The sequence below is a fragment of the Monodelphis domestica genome, chromosome 3 (assembly GCF_027887165.1).
Source record: "Monodelphis domestica isolate mMonDom1 chromosome 3, mMonDom1.pri, whole genome shotgun sequence".
Taxonomy (NCBI): domain Eukaryota; kingdom Metazoa; phylum Chordata; class Mammalia; order Didelphimorphia; family Didelphidae; genus Monodelphis; species Monodelphis domestica.
The window spans coordinates 316,250,050-316,270,662 of NC_077229.1; the positions used below are offsets into that span (position 1 = coordinate 316,250,050).

General features: G+C 38.8%; 1 protein-coding gene across 5 annotated transcripts in view; it reads left to right on the top strand.

Moving 5' to 3' along the window:
- Nucleotides 1-20,384, top strand: part of TRIM55 (tripartite motif containing 55) — an 89,584-nt gene extending 69,200 nt beyond the window's left edge. For 4 of the 5 annotated variants that reach the window (XM_007487038.3, XM_056823988.1, XM_007487042.3 and 1 more), the window contains one exon: nt 18,877-20,384. In XM_007487038.3, the coding sequence (XP_007487100.1) occupies nt 18,877-19,002 (126 nt within the window). In that variant the 3' untranslated portion in view covers nt 19,003-20,384. The remainder of the gene's footprint in view (nt 1-18,876) is intronic. The other variant, XM_007487040.3, reaches the window with a different exon arrangement.
- The last annotated feature ends 229 nt before the right edge of the window (nt 20,385-20,613 follow it).

The window sequence follows — 20,613 nt, forward strand, 5'->3', positions numbered from 1 at the left end:
TCTTCAAACATAAATCTCCACCACAGAGAGAGAGAGCACATTGTGTCTCACAAATTAAGTCTACTGAGCTTACAATCATTGCCTTCCTTATGCTGGGAGATGGGAGGGTGTTGGAATTCTGGCATGACAGAAAATAGAGGGACAGCTGATTAGTGCTCAAGCCTGACCTTTGACATTCTATTTCACATTTAACAAAATAGGAAATAGTGGATGCTAAGGGTACAAAAAAGCAAGCATCTATTTCAGCTCATAGTTTTCCCAAACAATGTGCAAGACCAGGTTAGCTCTATATAAGAAAATAATAATGAGGCCTCTTCAACTATTGTGATTCATTTGTGTCCTAAGGCTACATGTTTTTTACTGATTTCTCCCTCTGGGGAAGTGATATTCTAATAGTTGTTGATTGTTGAGTTTTACTAGGAAGCCAAAAAACCAAGGATAAGAGTCACAGGAGACTATGGGTTACAAGGTCAGCCAGGAGCCTAAATAAATACTGTAATTATAGGAAACTACAGTGTAGGTGTTCACTTAAAGAGGGAGAAAATTATTCAATCCTGCAGGAATGTCATACAGGTTCCAAATTAATTTCCCCTGACAAATTATATCTTTAACTTTCCCTTACCTGGAGAATCACAAAACATGAAGTATTTGCAGTATTATAATTAAATAGCTAATGCTATTTTTGCTTCCCATATTTCCAAATTTTTTATTAATCTGCTTTTAGCCTATACCACTTACTGGAGATGGGTGTTCTGTAGACATTGATGCTGGAACTCATGAATCTCAGTAATTGACAAGTTATTGGGTGGAGGCAGGTTGATGGCTCAGTGGATAAAGCCCTGGGCATGGAGTCATGGAACACCTGAGTTCAAATTTAGCTCCAGACACTTACTGGCTATGCAACTCAGAGCAAGTTACTTAACCTCTGTCTGCCTCAGTTTCCTCAATTATAAAATGGAAATAATAACAACACTGGTTTCCCAGGATTGTTGTGAGGATCTGAAGATATATTTATGAAGCTCTAGCTTATAGTATTATCCATTTTGTTCATACAGCTTAGAAATTACTAAGATAAATCAAGATTTATCTTTTTGTATATTGTATTATATATCATTATTATCTGAAGAATCATTGTGAATGTTCACCTCCAGAGAAAAAAACTGATAAATAGAAGTATGCACAGAATGGTTCTACACATACAAATACATATATTATATACTTATATATAATACATATTATATATTTGATTAATTGATGCCTTCTCTAGTGCAGGATAAGGGGGAGAGGGAGGGAGATCAGAACTTAATATGAAACAAAAATAAAGAAAAAAATTATTAAGAAGTCTAAGAAAAGGGAGAAAATATTCTGACTTCCCATGGCCCAATAGGACTAGAGTAAAATCATGACTCCAAGATTCCAGTTGATCTAATTACCTGGTCCAACCTCAGAAGACTTGGAACAGCAGATCCCAACCTCCAGCAATTGCACAAACTCTTTTAAAAATTAGCAATGTATGGTCTTTGATGGTAAGATCTGTTGTATCCCCAAGATCTAGTCAGTCAAACCTTTATTAAATGCTTACTATGTCAGATAATGCGCTCTGGACATAGTAGGTGTTTAGGTCAGGGCTTGTGGATTGGAATGTTTTAGATTGTAGGAGTCTATCTGCTTCTGGAACCTAGCCCTGCTGGCTTGTCTTCTCTCTAGACATCTTTCTCTTGGGTTCCTTGCCTATTTTGGGAGATGAGGAATGCCATTCCTTGTTTAAGGTGCTTCCCTTTTGAATGGAAGGAGCTACCTTGATTTTCCTCAGATTATAGTTTGTATTTTCCCTTCAAATTTACATAGTTACCCACACATGTTATTCTTTAGAGTAGTAGGGGCCAATCATGAATCTGGGCTGGGGATAGGCTTGTGCCCCGGCCCCCCAAAAGGGTCTAGGCTGTTCTATAGGATGGATGTCATTCTACTAGAAAAATCAAAGCAGGTCTCTAAGTAGAGCTGCCTTTATAGGATCATATAATGGGGCATCCCATAGTCAGTGGCTACATTTTATCCTCCAGGAGCAAAACAACACTGAAAATCCACAGCAGTAGCATATGCAATAAGGCAGTTCTTCCATTCCCCCCACCACCCACTGCCATTGCCTCTGATACCATCTCCTCTGATGCCATCTCAGCGGGGGGCCCATTATTCTCAGTTCTGTAGCACCTTTATCCTGACCTCACCTGCTCAAGCCTTATCCTAGCTCTTGAAAGCAATGGTGGAGAGCATTAGTATCAAACTCAACCAGAGAGAGATTCCTAAGGGTCACAGGTTGACTTAGAAAACCAGGAATTAATACTATGTTGTATTATATTTTGTTAGGCATTTCCCAATTGCATTTTTAAAAAACCCTTACCTTCTGTCTTAGAATTAATACCGTGTATTGGTTCTACCAGAAGAGTGGTGGGGGTGGCGGTGTTGATTTGTTTTTCTCTATTCAAAGGGCCCAGTTGGATGTCCCATTCCTAACATACTTCAATTACTCAGCTGTCATGCGGGAGCTTGTTCCTGGGTGACAAAATGGCCATCAGAACCCTCTAGTGCCACTGCCAGGGCCCAGCTTCTCCACTTGGAGATGAGTTACAAGCTGCCTCTCATTCACTGAGTTTCCCACTGTGTTCTCACTGTGTTTCTTTTAGGTTTGGAATTCGTGATCCAGTGCTCAGGAATGTAAAGTGGGGAGACCAGGCCACTGACCAGGCTTTCTGCCTTTCTTACAAGGACTCTAAAAATGTCCCAAACATTCCTATTTGCACCTGCTTTCAGCATTTGGTCGTCATGCGTGACAATGTGATACAATGAAAGGAGCCCTGGGTTGAGTTTCAGGAGATCTGGGACAGATCTGTAATGCTACTAATTTTGTTTGATCTTCTGTGAATCACCTCACTTTCCTAGGCCTCAATTTCTTTATCTGTAAACTAAGGAGATTAAACTAGGTTATCTCTGAGGTCTCTGCTGGCTTTGTAAAACGTCCCCTTTTTAAAGATTCAGCTTAAAAAAACCAGAGTGGGCCAAATTTTCCCTAATAGTAGATTTCAGTTTATAAATTTATTCATTTCAGTCCTTCCAGGTTTCATTATCCATGGGAAAAAGTTTTTATTTATCTGGGTTAGATAGAATCATTATCCAATAAGGTCTGACTCAAATGCCTTCTTTTGGAATACAGGTGACCCTGGATTCCCAAATGCTACCTGGAACAGAGTGTAAGATCTATAAGTCATAGTAATGGATGTTAATCAAACAAGTGTATATTTAATGCCTACTATGTGCCTCTCCCACAGTTACCACTATTATGGGAGAAATATCTCCTTTTTGAGTTCATGTGGTAGGTTACTGCTGCTGAATAAATCTACCACAAGACAAAAATTATAGAGATAAAATCCTAAGTTTTATTATTCTTAACCACAAGTTCTAGAGGAAGACAAATAACCCTCAACAAAGATTGGAGTTTCTGCCATATTTATAGAGAAAATTTTATCAGACAGTGAGTTTTTTTTAAAAATATATAACAATAGGCTGTAAAGGTCACAAGGGCCTAGGCAAGTAGATCCATTATGTCATGCTTTCTTCTACTAGGGTTAAACAAACTAAATTAAAGAGAATCATGATCTCATGTGTCCCCTAAAGAAACAGGCCTGCCTAAACAGGCTCTCTTTTTGTTGTTCCGTTGTTTTCAGTTGAGTCCAACTCTTTGTGAGCCCATTTGGAATTTTCTTGGCAGAGATACTGGAGTGCCATTTCCTTCTCCAGCATATTTTATGGATGTCAAATGAGGTTAAGTGAATTACTTGCTCAGGGTCACCCAGCTACTAAGGGTCTGAGGTCAGATGTGAACTCAGGAAGAGGAGTCTTCCTGATTTTCAGGCCCAGTGCCACCTAGCTGTCCTATACAGATTCAATTGACAAACAAAGTCAAGTAACAGAGGAAACAGAGGGTTCCCAATGAGCTGATAACCAGAAGTCTTGGAGCCACGTGAATCTCTTTACAAATAGTGAGCCAGACCACCCTGGGAAGTTAAAAATTCTCCCTTTGGCTTCTTATCTGAGGAATGTCAAGAAGTTTTCCCTTAATACTGTCACTTCATGAGTCAGGTGAGGCCAATTTTAATAGGAACAGGAAACAAGTTTCAGTTAACCAAAATGAAAGAATGGCATAGTAACATTGAATAAAAGGAAATACTAAAAAATTCCCATCATACCACCTCTATTCAGGTCTCCACCGTCTTTTGTACTGTGGCGGCCTCTGCCTGGGTCTCCACCTCAGGTCTCCTTTCCATTTCACACATTGCCATCAGAATAATTTCCCTTAAATAGTGCCGACAATGTGACATCCCTAGTCAGTCACTGCAGCGGCTTCCTATTGCTCCAGAGTAAGAAATAAGTACTGCTCAATGCCCTATAAGACTGGCCGTAATGGACTTTTGAAACCTCATGGGCTAGTCTCCCTGCCAACTGGTCTTCAATTTGTTCTTCATACAAGAGACTCCGTGTCTCCTTGCTGTGTCTTTGCATTAGCTGTTCCCCAGTCCTGGAAGGCAATTCCTCCTTTCTCCCTTCATGTACTATCTTTTGGCATGAAGCCTTTGATGGCCCAAATGCTAATACCCTCCTCTCAAACTCCCTTGTATAAAATTGCTGCTGTAAATAATATTTTTATTAACTTTATATTTATGCTGCATTTTGTTCTCATGTATAGTTTTCTCCCCTATTAGACTGTAAAGTCATTGCAAGTAGAAATTGTTTCCTTTTTTTGCTTTTGTTTGCTCGTGTCTATGGCAGTGATCGACACAAAGAAGCTGCTTAATGACCATCTGTTGGTTAACTGATTGCCATTTACTATGGGCTAAGTCTGAGCACCTAGACAAAAGACAGAAAGACAGAAACAAGCAGTCTGTGCACTCCAGAAGCTCATGGTATAGCTGAGGAAATAACATGTCCACATGTGTCCACATATGGCAGCTAGGTGGTGCAATGGAGAGAGTGCTGGACCTGAAAATCAGAAAGGCTCATCTTCATGAGTTCAAATCTGGACTCAGCCACTTACTTGTGTGATCCTGGGCAACTCACTTTACTCTGTTTGCCTCAGTTTCCTCATCTGTAAAATTAGCTGGAGAAGGAAATTGCAAATCACTCCAGTATCTCTGCCAAGAAAACCCCAAACAGATTCAAGAAGAGTCAGACACAACTGAAAAATGACCGAGAAAGGACATATGAAACAGGGATTAGACTTACTCTGTTTAGCCCCAGGGGGCAGAACTGGCAGTAATGGTTGAAAAGGGCAGTGTGGCAAAATGGAAAGAACTTGGATCTGCAATCAGAGGACCTGATTTTGAATCCTGCTTCTGACATTTCTTGTATAATGTGTGTGACATTTGGCAAGCTTCAGATTCCTCATTTACAAAATGAGAGATCTGGACTAGAGAGCCTCTGAGGTTCCAGCTATGATGCCAAGAGCTGCAAAGAGACAAATTAAAGCTTGAAGTCAGGTAAAAAACCTTACAGTTAGACTCTTCCGAAGGCTCCCTGACCCTGGAGACCTTTAAGGAAAGGCTAGATGACCCCTTGTTGAGTATGTTGCACTGGGGATTCTTTTTTAGGTTCAGGGGATTTGAATTTAGCCACTGAGATCCCTCCCAACTCTAAAATTCTGCACTTGTGTGATGCTCAAAGATATTACCACCTTCATTGTGAAGTTGAGGAAACTTTATAAAATGAAGAACAGTTTAAATTTTTTAAGTGGAAAGACCTACATGAAATCATGAAGAGCAAAATTATCCGAACCAAAAGAGCGTTGTATACAGCAACAGAAATTTTGTTTGAGAATGACCTTTGTATGCCTAGAGAAAGATCTGATCAATAGAAACAAGCATGACATAGTTTTATTATGTACTTTTTTTTTTGTCAGATGATGCTTTTTCTGGCGTGAGGAGGGGAGGGAGGAAGGAAGGAGGGAGAGACCTAGAAATTTTTATGTAACAAAAAATAAATAAATTTATATATGTGTGTATGTATGCATGTACATGTATAAGTATCCTTTGTGTGAGTATATTATATATACACATATATATATATTTGAGGAAACTGTAACAGTTAAAATTCAATTGTTATGATTAAAATTTGGGGGGAAACTGAGGCAGGTAGAAATTAGTTTCTCTCTAGAAGTATTATATTTTTAGAGGTTTATTTAAGACAAGGAATTTAGGAAAATACAAGTAAGAAAGGCACGTGCTAGGTGGGCTGAGAGGCCCACTCAATCCTCACCTACATCATGAGAGAGCCCTCTGCTTGGAAGCAGAAACAGGAAAAAAGCCCAGTAGCCTTTACAGCCAGGTTACATACTCCATCTCGCTCTCGGCCCAGGTGAAATTACAAGGCATTTTGGGAAGTGAGCAAGGACTTCTGGGAAATGGAGTCTCGGGTTCAAGTCTCCATTTTTTATAAAACAGGCTCAGAGGGGTTACTTGCATGATCACATGGAGGGGAAGTCTTCTTATCTTCCTTACCTTCCTGTCTAACACTCAATCCATTCTGCTACTCTGCCAGTCTAGTTACAGGTCAATTCTGATGAAAGGTAAGATCTATTGGAGGTAGTTTGAGGGTGCAAGGTACCTGGTAGAAATTGGGGTAGGAGTTGCTGGAAGAAGGAGGACCTTCTGATGGAAAACAATCTTTTTCCCCCTTCACAGTTTCAAAACCTCATCATGTATATAAGAAAGAATCCCCTGGAGGAGGAAATGGCAAACCACTCCAGTATCCTTGTCAAGGAAATGGATAGCTATGTTCCATGGGGTGGGAGTCCTGGACATGGAGGACATTGTCTTCCAAATAGATGCCTCTGTCTTTAATAATGTGAGTTGATCAACACGTTCAGTTCTGGCTATTCAGTGGATAATTTAGGGCTAACTGCTTTGTAAGGAAAATAACCAGGGCTTGTGCCAGGATGAAGGAAACTTCATTCTCAAAAAAAAAAAAGATACTAAAAATGTCTGCTATATCACCAAATCTAAAACATCATATCTCCTTGGGTGTCATTTCCTTCCTAGTTTGCATTTTGGAAAGGAGGATGTGTTTGGAGGGAAAAACCCTTTCCTGGGCATGCTTCCTTTCAGTGAGGGCAGTTCTTATGGCATTAAATTGAAAAACTTTTCTCTAAAACCTTCTAGAAGATTGAAGACAACCTGCTGAGCCACTTTCCTGAACTCCATAATGAAGTCATATATCAAGAACTTACTACAGGCAAGAAACTGTGCAGTGTGCTGAGTATAGATACAGAGGTGGAACAAGACATAGTAGCTGCCTCAGGGAGCTTACATTCTAATTAAGTGCATGAGATACAACCCAAAATCTATAATACATGACAGATTGTAAGAATCAGAGGCGTGAGGTTTAAATAAAATTCCATGGGAAACCTGAGAAGGAAGAAAACACAAATGAACTCAATCTTTAAGGAAGGGAAGGGAATGAGCATTTGCATGTGCCAGGTGCTGTGCTAAGTGTTGTTTGTTTTTTTAATTTTCCAATTTTTGATCCTTTTAACAGTCTTATGAAGTAGATGCCTGTATTATTCCAAATTTACAGTTGAGAGACCTAAGGCAAACAGAGGTGATTTGCCCAGGATCGCATAGCTAATAAGTATCTAAGGCCTGATTTGAACTCAGGTCTTCCTTTCTCCCAGCAGAGTGCTCTATCCACTATGCCACCTAGCTGCCTGGGAGGAAAGGATTTCATTAAGGAGAGGTTAGCTGTGAGAGTGGCATCAACACAAGCAGGAAGATAAGAGAGTTCATGATAAAACTGGAGATAGGAGAACAACCCAGTTTAACCAGGATCTAGAGTATGTAAAGGGAAGTAGTGAAAGGCAAGTTGGAGGCAGAGCGTAGAAGGATCTCATCCATTATTTGGTAAATAAATATTAGGGAGCCACTGCAGATTTTGGAATAAAGTAATAGAATCAGAAAATATAGGTATCAGAATGAAGGATGAATTAGAGAAGAGTCAGCCTGGATCCCAGAAGGCTATCAAAGATAAGGTCCAAACCAGCAAGGCTAATCATCTACCAGGGCCAAGTGTTCTGCTGGGCTCTGGAGGAGATTCACAGAAAAAGAAAGAAAAAGAAAGTCCATGCCATTAAGGAGATTACAATTATAATCTAGTAAAGGAATTAAGTAGTAGTTGTTCAGTCATTCTTCAACTGTACCTGACCCTTTATGATCTCATAAGGGGGTTTTCTTGGCAAAGATACTAGGGTGTCTTGCCATTGCTTTTCCAGCCCATTTTACAGCTGAGGAAGCTGAGGCAAACAGGGTTAAGTGACTTGCCCAGGGACACACAGTGTTTGAAGCCAAATGAACTCAGGAAGATGAGTCTTCCTAACTTTAGGCCCAGGAAACTCTCTATTATGCTACCTGGCTGTCCAAAAGGAGGTAAGAGGGGATTACAAATAGCCATAATATATAAGATAGAAACATAGTAATTATAATATAATATAATATAATATAATATAATATAATATAATATAATATAATATAATATAATATAATATAATATAATATAATATAATACAATACAATATAATACAATATAATATAATACAATATAATATAATATAATATAAAGAATGGTAAGGGCTGAGGCAAAGTATTTGGAATACTTGAAGATTTCCTAGGAAAAAATAATCATTTCTGATTTAAGGATTAGGAAAGATTTCATGGAAAGAATGATATTTGAGCTGGGTCTTCAAAGCCTGAGTAGGATTTTCCTTAAAAATCATTCAGTAGAAGTATTCCAGGAATGCTTTTCTTTTTTTGTTTGTTTTAAACCACTGCTGCTTTCCTAGATCCTCTTTTGATTCATATCTATGTAATCTCTGCCCTGCTGGTATAGGACTCTCTCCTTACTGGTGGAAATGAAGGTCCTGTCCTATATGAGCTTGAGGCAGAGTTGGCAGGAGGCAAGAGCTTCACTTCTTAACCCTTTGGGGACACTTTGGATGAGGGTTCACTTTGAATGCTCCCCTACCCCCTCTTCAGGACTGTTCAGAGCTGGTCCCCATTGGAGACTCATCAAATTTCAAGTCTTGTTCAAATGTGGAGCTGCTTTGGGTACTCCTGGCTCCGGGCTTCAAGAGAGAAGATGAAAGAGGCCAACTCCCCTTCAGGATGTTAAAGGGAAAGACTCTGAGAAGAGACAAGAGCGGGGCTGGCAGTATCCATTGTGTCCCTATCTCCAGTTTGTTAACTCTAGAGACTTGGGGGAGTTTCCCCTTGGGGAAGATCTAGGACTCTCTTGATTGAGCTGAGTTGACTTGCTTCTAGTGGGAGAGTTCCTACCCTCGCTCCTTTACTCTCTACTGTCAAGAATATATTTTCCTATGTATAACTTTTTGCCATGATTCAGATAAATGGATCTCTTTGCTGTTTGCTATGTGTGCTCTTTGTAAAACTGGTATTATATAAGGTGGGAAAGGAGTCAAACCCTGGACATAAAGCTTCCCTCCAGAAATGACAAATCGATCAAAAGTTAGATGGGATCCAATTGAGCAATATTTAAGAGAGCATGAAGATATGCTTCTAGTTAAGGGTCCCCTTTCTCTGAGGAGAGCAGAGAGTAGACTCTGGGTTGAACCTCCTGCTTCCCTTCCTGGCAGGAATGAAAGTCACCCTTGAGGACAGACAGAGGAGAGGGATGTCTATTATGTTTCCCTTCAAGCCACCCACAAGGACAGGGTCCTTGCAATATGTACTCCTATCTACCCTTGTGAGGTCCACTGATACCATATTCATTTGCTATATTTGAATTTTACCTCCTGCCCAAAGTGTGTACTTTATTCCAGCTGGTAAATGGGGTTTAATAAATTCTCAGAAGAAGGAACCTTTGGATTTTAAGTTCTGAACTTTAAATCTGATCCTCAGGGTTGGTTTTTTGTTTTGTTTTGTTTTTTTAAGTTTCTAAAGAGCCAATGAATCTGTAGAGAATATAAATACTAGAAATGAAAAGAGGGGGTGAAGACAGATAATTAAATTGGGCTCATGCCACAGGAAACAGTCCAAAGAAAGCTTTACAGTATTTGTGTCTAGTGACATGTAAAGCATGGGGACTGTCAAATGTACTAGACTTGCTTCTCTAGCTTTTGAGTGGATAAAAATTTGTTTCATTCATTTCTTTTCCCATTCTTTACACCCTATTTCAGGTAACTTCACCTAGTATTATGTGTTTGACAGAAATACCAAGGTCCATTTGCAATGTAAAATTATCTCTAAAAACAAGGAGACTCATGGAGAGCAGCAGAAACAAGAAGGAGTTAGGGCAGTGGGAAGAGAAGGGGTGGAACTAGATTGAAAAGAGGGATACCTGAAAAGGAGATAGAATTGCTTGAAAGGAGCCTCTTTGCAAATGAACCGTAGTCTTTTCTCCAACCCCTGCATAAATTAACTGGAGCAGAGCTAGAGAATAGGGCAAGGTAGGAGGGAGAGAGGTCTAATATCTATGGGATTCAAATAATGGAATGAAACTGTTCCCTCCAAAACACACATGCATGGCTTGCTACAGTGAAAATTTGTAATCTTTCTGTATTCAGAGGTGCAATAGGAGAAAATTTTAGAAGTAGATTGAGTTTAAGAGGGAATATTTGATTATAATTTGCCACCTACTACCATGCAGCAAATCATTTAAATCTCTCCAGCCTCAATTTCCTCATATGTAAAATGAAGAGAATTAGATTAGATGATCTCTGAAGGCCCTTCTAGCTCTAAATTTATGATTTTAGAAAATCCTGCCTCTTCTAAGCAGTGGGTTGAACTTAGGTTCACTTTCCTGAGCTTTAGTTAAGAAACCTCTGTAAAATAAAGGACTTGGCCAACTGATCTTTAACATCCCTTCCAGTGATTAACTCTATGATCCTTTGATCCTGTATTTTTTTCTCTTCTCCTCCCCCAAGTTTATGATTTTGTTAACATGACAAGTTTTTTTTTAGTCCTGTCATTTATATTTGAATCCTTTCCTTGGTTATGTTTTCCTGAGGAGACTTGGAAGAAAAAATTTTTAATCTGGGGGGAGGGGGGATAGAAAGCTACTTTTTTCTCCTTAAGCCCAAATATCAAACTATATGTACAGACATTCATTAGGACATATCAGACTATATATATCTACATATAGATATATATGAGTAGTCTGATATCTGGGCTGAATGAGAAAAGAAAATCATTTTCTATCCCTAAGGCAAAAAAAATTGCATAGAATGCATATATATGTCAGAATGTCAGGATGTCTATAAGGTCTGGGGCAGCTAGATGGCTCAGTGGATAAAGCATTTGAATTGGAATTAGGAAAACTCATCTTCATAAGTTCAAATCTAGCCTCAGACACTTACGAGCTGTGTGACCCTGGGCAAGTCTTTTCAACCCTTTATGCCTTGGTTTCTCATTTGTAAAATCAGCTAGAAAAAGAAATAGTAAACCATCTTTGCCACCCCCCACCCCCAATGGGGTCAGGAAGAATCAGATATGATTGCAATGACTAAACAACCAAAATATAAGGACAGAGGGATAGAGTCTTACTGTTCAGTCTAGGGAAAACCCATGAAGAAGCCTTCCAGCACCCAATATAAGCTAGTCCTAAAAATAAGCTTATCTCTATTCTGGTATTCTCAGAGTTTCAAGGCAGTAGCATTCACTGCTTTGTTACACTTATATAAGAACTTCAAAGAGCTAGTAAGCACTTTGCTGTTTACCAAGGAAGAATATAAACTGTTTGAGGGCAGGTACTATCTCCCTTTTTCATTTGGGTTCCTATTTCCTTGTGCAATTTCTAGCATATAGTAGATACTTAATAATTACTTGTAGTCAACAAAACTTCACTACGGTTTCTAGAAACAACAAATGTTTTCTTTTCAAAACTCAAAATTTAAAGTCTTATTTTGCATGTTTCTTGGATAGAGTCTGTTTGAAAATATTTTTCGATTTGGAAATTCATGTCAGAATTTGTTGTTTCACATTTATCTCTTACTCTTGATTAAACAATTTATAGTCTTTGAAAGAGACATCAGATGTTTTGATTTTGGGTTTGAGGTTACAGTGTAGTTGAGTATAAACTCCTTGAAATTAGAAACTGGCTCATTTTTCCCTTTGCATCTGTGGCACCTAGTATAGTATTTGGTCCATAGAGGGTACCTACTAAATACTTGTTGATTGATTGATTGATCAAAACACTTGGAAGTGGTATGTGGCATTGTAGTGAGGGGCTGAATACTAAAAATGCATATTTAAGCAAGACATCTTTGTGATGCCCCTAAGAATTGTAGCATACATGACAGGTGGTTATCTGTAAGAGAAGATAAATAACCTCTCTTTGTTGGCATGCTCTGTACCTTGAGCAAATTATTTAGACAAAGAGAATGAATTCCTTCTCACTTCACTATCAAGGGACTCTATTAAAACACATCATTTAAAGCCTAATGATGCTACATCACAGAATTATATGGTTGCTTTTGCTACCTATTATATAGAATCTTCACTAAGATTGAGGACTTTCTATTCCTCTTCCCACTTTCCTTCCATCCTCCCTCCCTTTTTCTTTCCATCCTTCCCCCACTTTTTCTTCCACTGTTTCCCTATTGCCTTTCACTTCTTCCCATTATTCCCCTCCTCCTTTCCTTCCATTCTTCCTCTCTTTCTTTCGCCCCCTCTCTTCCCTACTCCTCTTCCCCAATTCAAACTTAGAGCAACATATAAAATTCAGAAATAACAAATATCTGACATCTATTATTCACTTTTCCTTTGGTTCCCAAACTAAACTCTTCAGTAGTAGAAATCCTCAATAGCAGAAATAAAACAGTATTCCACATTCATCTTCCTGAGGTTTTCAGCAGACTCAACTCCTCTGCTTGACAAGATTTGGAAAATTCAAAAGCATTTTGCAGGTAGTCCACAATAAGGACAAGAAAAAAAAGGACATTTCTTGGTATGTGAGATGCACTCTATAAATACTGAATTTAATTAAAAAAACCCAAACCAAAAATTAAGGCAGAGTAAATTTTGGTACTATTTCAGAAAGATTTCTAACTTGATTTTCTATGTGGAAAGGAAAAAAAGAGGTTCTGAAAGATTTGTTTTAAATAATTTTTATGATCCTCTATAGAGCAATATTTAATAGCATCTTGGTGAGAACATATGCAGAAATGTATGAACACAGTAGAACTGGGAAAATCATAGTGGAAGTAGGCTGAGGGGATTGAACCCATGACATATGGGAGTGAAAGATAAGAAAAACAAATACTATTTTCTTCCCTTCTCTCCTGCAATGAAGTGTACCTAAGTAGTAATAACACTGTTGAGCCCCGAATTGTGAAAAGGAGACCTTGGGGATATATTTGTTTTGCACTTTAAAAATAGTAAGGGAGGAGATTTGCTCACGTTTTAATTTTCCTTCTTTATTTTGTTTTATTGTTTCTTGATGTCTCATGAAGTCATTAGCTTCTAGTGGCCCAATTCTACTTTTTAAGAAATAATTTTCTTCTTTGAGCTTTTGAACCTCCTTTTCCATTTGATTCCAATTTTGCTGTTCTTTTCTTCTTGCATTGTTTTCCTTTCTCTTCCCCATTTTTCCTCTGCCTCTCTTAAATGATTTTTAAAATCCTTTTAGAGCTCTTCCAGAGCCTGAGGTCAATTCATATTTTTCTTTAAAGTTTTACATGTATTTCATTTGCTTTCACTATCCTCTTCTGTGTCTGTGCCTTGCTCTTCTTTGTCACCATAAAAATTTTCTATGGTTAGGTTTTTTTTGTTGTTGTTGTTTTGTTTGTTTGCTTATTTTCCTAGCCTTTTTCTTGACTTTCACTTTTATCTTGAAGGTGGGCTCTGTTCTCAGGGTAGAGAGAGCACTGCTTAAATTTTAGTTTTTCCTGCCCACTCTCCTTAGCTCTATTTATGGATTTCTGCAAGTTTCAGTTCTTCCAAGGTGCTGTGATGGCCTGTGGGCTGGGAGCTCTCAGAGTGTCTCCCACTGCTGATTCAGTCACCCCCTGGGACTGCTGAAGGATTGCAGAGTTCAAAGCACTGTGAGCTACCCTCTGCTGGGGCTTAGGGTCTAGCCTCAGACTCTGGCAGGGCTTTTGGTCTCACTCTGGGCTTGATCAAGCCAGGCACACTGGGGACTGCCTTGTCCTGGGGCTTACACAGACCAGGCCTACTGCATATTGCTTTGAGCTGGGGTTCAGGACTCACTGCAGGCTTAGGAAAGGGCTCTGGGCTTCCCCTTGGGCTTGCACCAGCTGGGCACCTTGCCAACTGCCATGTGCTAGGACTTAGGGCCTCTATTTGGGCTTAGGCTGGGCTGCACCAGCCAGGCACACTGCAGACTGCCCTGTGCTAGGGTTGGGATGTCACTGCAGGCTTGGTTCAGGGCTCAGAACTTTATGGGGTGTTGGCTTAGGCAGGGTCTCAGGGTCTCTATGTTGGCTTGGCCCCAAGTTCAGAATCTGGAAGAGTAGATGTAGGGTAGAAGGGCTTACTGTTGGCTTGAATTCCCTTTGGATTTATTTTACTTCAATACTTTTTTCTATTGACTTTGTGGCTGTTATTTTTTTTTTCATGTAACTGTATCTATTCTCTTTTCTTCTCTTTTCATCATTTCATATATTTTCTTTATTTTTCCAATGATAATTTTTTAAAACAATGAATGCTTTTCTCACAAAAACTCTGTGAAGGGAAGTCAAGTGTCAGTATCCTCTCTTTGTAGATAGGGAAACTGAGCTTTAGAGAAAGAAAGGGATGGAGATGGGCAGTGGGCAGTGATGGGCAGTGACAGAAGCAGGATTCTCATGTTCGGAAATCTTGTATTTCTCGCCAGTTAGCATAAATTGTAGAATCTGTATCATTAATTGGTTAGCCATTCTGTATTATTAATCACCTATACTATTCTGTTCTATACACCAGCTTTGTGCTGTTGTATATTATTAATCGCTTATATTGTTCTGTATTTACCTTAGCTCTGACTTGTTAGGCATGATTAATTACCCATAGTGGTTGTCTGCTGTACTATCGCCTCCCTATGTCCTCATCTTTAATGAAGGCATTCCAGAAGGAGAAATGATGGCAGCTGGGACAATGGGGGAAACATGGGACATGCGCTCTAAGGGCTCTGGCAGCCCAGGGAAATCCCCCAAACCTGCCCATGCTCCTTATTCTCTTTTGGGTGTCCTCAAGATCATTTGTGACCTGTCAGATCCCAAACCACACCTCTAAGCCCTGTAAAACCCTGGGTGGGCTATTCTGGGAAAAGGTGATGTCCCTCATGAACAGGCAATTCTCAGCCAAAGAAATCAAAACTATTAATAAGCACATGAAAAAGTGTTCTACATCTCTTATAATCAGAGAGATGCAAATCAAAACAACTCTGAGGTATCACCTCACACCTAGCAGATTGGCTAACATAACAGCAAAGGAAAGTAATGAATGCTGGAGGGGATGTGGCAAAGTAGGGACATTAATTCATTGCTGGTGGAGCTGTGAACTGATCCAACCATTCTGGAGGGCAATTTGGAACTATGTCCAAAGGGCGATAAAAGGCTGTCTGCCCTTTGACCCAGCCATAGCACTGCTGGGCTTGTACCCCAAAGAGATAATAAGGAAAAAGACTTGTACAAAAATATTCATAGCTGAGCTCTTTGTGGTGGCCAAAAATTGGAAAATGAGGGGATGCCCTTCAATTGGAGAAAGGCTGAACAAATTGTGGCATATGTTGGTGATGGAATACTATTGTGCTAAAAGGAATAATAAAGTAGAGGAATTCCATGGAGACTGGAACAACCTCCAGGAAGTGATGCAGAGCGAGAGGAGCAGAACCAGGAGAACATTGTACACAGAGACTGATACATTGTGGTATAATCGAAGGTGATGGACTTCTCCATTAGTATCAATGCAATCCCTGAACAATCTGCAGGGATCTAAAAAAAAAAATACTACCCACAAGCAGAGGATAAACTGTGGGAGTAAAAACACCGCTGAAAAGCAACTGCTTGACTACAGGGTTGGAGGAGATAAGACTGAGGAGAGACTCTAAATGAACACTATAATGCAAACTCCAACAACAGGGAAATGGGTTCAAGTCAAGAACACATGTGATAACCAGTGGAATCATGCGTCGGCTATGAGAGAGGGAAAGGCGGGGGGGGGGGGGGGGGGGAGAGGGGAGGGGAGGAAAAGAAAACGATCTTTGTTTCCAGTGAATAATGTATGAAAACGACCAAATAAAATAATATTAAAATTAAAAAAAAAAGGTGATGTCCCTGAAATGGGAGGTGACAAGCCCCCAGACCCTCAATAAATAGACAAACTGGTCCACTCCTTGGGCTACTCCATCAGTCCCAGGGCTACTCTGCCATCCCCAAGGCAATTCTACTAGCCCCAAAGCCATTTCACCAGCCTAGACTATTATACCATCTAAAATAAAAACTCTTCTTTAAGTAAAATTCTCTCCTACTTCAAAATTGAATGGAGTTTTGAGCCTCCCATTTTAGAAGTGAGATCCTGCTCCATACTTGGGTGTGTTTTCCCACAACAAAAGTAACAGACCCAGAATTGTACAGTTAGGGTCAGGCCACTGTGGGTCACCGGCAGGACTTCAGCCCAGGACTTGCTGACTTGGAGATGAGTTCTCTTTCCACTTTATCCTTTCATCTATATGCCTACACATACCCGTATCTCTCTCTATTTAAATGTGTGTGTTTATCTACAGGACAACTTGGTGGTTCAGTGGATAGAGCCTCAGGTCTGGCCTCAGACTCAAGTCCCTTAACTTCATTTCCCTCAGTTTCCTCCTCTGTAAAATGGGCTGGAGAAGGAAATGGCAAACCCCTTCAGTATCTCCGCCAAAAAAAAACTCCAGTGGGGTCACCAAGAGTTGGATAACAATGTGTATATATTTATAACTTTAATTTATCTATTTATAACTTTAAATATATTAGTTTGTATATGAATATATGTATGTGTGCAATATATTTTATATACATATAAGCTGTTGAACATTCTTCAGGTGTTCTGTTGATCACACAGATATAACTATATGTATGTATTTTTATACATGTGTATGTATATTTATGTGTGCTTAGCTATATATGTATATATACATATATATATATATGTATGTATTTTGAGTAACAAATTATTTGGAAAGAGCATTAGATTCAGAGAATGAGAACCTGACATCAAATTTCAGCTCTGCCATTTACTAACTGTGTGGGGCAAATTGCTTAATTTCCTTAGTCCTTGGTGTCTCCATTCGTCAAATGAGGGGCGTTGGGTCAGGTGAACTTTATGGTCTCTTACAACTCGAAGTCCTGTGTATAATTTTATTCCTAGAAAGGTACAGTGAAAAGAAGTGGTTTGTACTTCCCAGCCAGGCACGGAGTTCATGGGCCTGTCAGGAACAGAAGGTGAACTGGTCAATAAATTCCAAGAAGTAGATCGAGGCATACAGATGTAGAAAGAAAACTCATAACAGTTGGTAACCTACCTTTAAGCTCAATTTCGCTGCCTCGTAGGGCCTGAAAGTGGTCTGGGGTCTTCCTGATTGTATTAATAGGAAAAAATCTCACTTAATAAATTCTTGAGCATGTGTAACTCTCACTGGGAATCATTCAAAAGGACTCATTTAGGCCAAAGCATCTAATGAAGAGCATGCCAAACTCTCCTGTCTCATTCTAGGTCATTTTAAGAGAAGATATCTTTAACAAAAGAATGTTGCATGTATGAGTGTTGTGATTTCATGGCTCAGGCTTTGCCGTTGTTGAATGCATGTATGTAGTTTCCTCAGTGTCATTCTGAATTAGTGAAACAGCTTTCAGCAATCTAGGGTCTACTAATGTAAAATGCTATTTTCTCTAGCCCTCTTCTTTCTGGTTCTCATAGGAAGAATTGTGCTCATTTATATGCCTTTGAAATTATGGAGCACATCAGCTGTAATATAGGGAAAGTTTCTTATAAAAGTCTCCCATAACATTCAATTATACTTTAAAAAATAGACCTTTTAAAAATTATAGTAAAAACACCCCATTTCCCTAAAAAACAACCTTGAATTTGACTGTACTTGATTTCTACAAATTCATTACTATTGATCATAAACTCCAAAATAAAACCCTGTTGGGTTATCTTTAAATTATGTTCTGCTCTTCTGTTTCTTAGTGCCTTGGGTTCATTGTTGGGGGAAAGAGAATTCAAGCTTTCCATGACTTGTTAAAAGCAATCCCTGAGGTTTTGAAAGAACAAATACCAAAGACAATTTTATTTTTGGATTCTAGTCCTTCATAGAAACTTCTTGCTTTCAACACAATGGGGAGAAGTACATACCCACCTACCTGAGAGATATTGAGGTTTGGAGTATTCATCTTTGCTAAAGCTGCTTAATTCTGTAATCTTTTCTCAGTCAAAACTCCTGTTGATTTCAATGTGAGTTTTACCTCAGTAAGACCTGGCCCTTCTTTAAAAAAAAAAAAAAGCAAACCCAAGAACAAAGCACCTTGGGTTCTTTTCATCTCAAGAGGTTCCCTTCACTTTTGCAGCCAATGATACTGTTAGTGTTGGCCCTTCTTTGGCCTACAAACATGTTAGTATTCATAGTTCAAATCAGTTGGGCCTATTTTCTGAGGATCCTATAATTATTTTCCCTCTTAATAATAATTCACCATTGGTATTATATTCTATATAACTGATACTACCCTTTTCTCTTAATAACCTTGTTAGTAAAAAAAAATTAAATAAATAAAAGGCACCACCAACTTACACTGAAATAGGCCATGTCTCTCCTTCTTCCTTTGATATGTATTTTCTTCTGTTACAGATTATGTCTGACTCCTCTGCCCCCCAGGGACAAGTGGAAGGTGCTTCAGGGAGCAGAGAGGGAGCCGAGAATGAGCCCACCCGCCACGTCTTCTCTTTTTCCTGGTTAAACTCCCTGAGTGAATGATGTTCATTCCAGCTGCTACCTCTCTCTCTACTTGGCTAAGGGACAAGCAGAGGCAGCAGGTGACCTAGATGAAATGAATATGAAGTAGTGAATGAATGGGACCTCTGTAAGAGTTTTCTGCAAAAAGCTTTGATTCCATGTTAGTTACCTGACACATAGAGTGGGGGAAGAGTGCTTTGGGGAACGAACTGCCTCAGCAAGGAGAAAAATGAGATGATTTTGTTATAATGCTATATAAGGACACTTTATAAAAATGTGTGTGTGTTTGTGTAACAAAAATCTTTAGCAGGAGATGCTAAAAAACAGTAAAACCTGTTGTTTCTAACAGATGTTGGTGTTTTGTTATAATCATAATAGGTAAATAGACCTTTTTTCTTTTTGATGATGTCATTGGTCAATGAACATGTATTATGTGTTTAAATTTACAAGCTATTGATTTAGCAATTTATTGCCAAGCAGCAACTATCATTGACCAAAGCTATGAAATGCTTCATTAAAAAAAATCACCAACAATCCTTCTCTCTTTTAGTGCTATATACTTGTTCCCTTATACTCTCAGAATGCCCATTGAATTGGGGGCATTTTTCATAGCCTAAAGGACTGGAGGGTTGAGATATAAATCAGGGCTAGTATACCTCTTTCAGCCTCATTCTAATCTCAGGTTTAGGCATTCAGATAATCTATTCCTTAGGCCAAGAAGACCTTTCCAAAGAAACTGTCTACTCTCTTACATAACTACTTAGGCATCAAGGTAGTATATTGCATAAATGCTGCATGGATTTAAATATACTTTTTAAGTCACATTTTGTTTGACACACCATGATGACTCCTTTGGAGCACAGCTGTAATTCTACTATGTATGGACTATTAAATAAATGTTTTTAAACTATAGAGCTTTATCCCATCAGTTTATCTTATGAAGTCTTTAATCAAATGTATTTATAAGGACAAGGAGAAGATACTTCTTCATATAAACAAATTAGCTCTGAACCACTAATAAGTCAATCTTTTTGGAGGTTACTATAATTCAATTACCAAAGGTACCCAGGCAGATTGATTAATCAATTGTGAAACTGAATTCTTTAGAGATATTCATTTTAGGGATGAAAAGAAATAGTTTATATTCCTGTGACCTAGGATGATTAGACTTGGGTTACAGATGAGAATAGAGGATATTTGTGGAGTTTTAGAAGCTAAAGTCCTTACCTAAACTATTTCTCTGAGAAATAATTTTGACAAGTGCCAATTTATATATTACTTTCTTTAATAGTACTAGGAATAGGTATGGTTTTAGTTAACACATAGGCCAAAAAAGTCTTGAAGAAGCAGGGATGAATATACTTTTTTGTTTTGCTAAATTAAACCATGTTATTTTACAGTGATTCTTAGAGATGTGCATCTTATTTCCTTCTCTCTTCATCTCACTCCCCACACACACTCTTCTTTTTCTCTCTCACCCCCACACAAAACTGTCTTAAATATAAGAGGTGGTAGGCTTTAAAAGCAATGTCATTATGAACCATTTTTTTTATCTCAGCTGCATTTCATAGAACCATGGAATTTCAGAGCTGGAAGGCACCATCAAAAACTAAGGAAACTTGGGACCCCTAC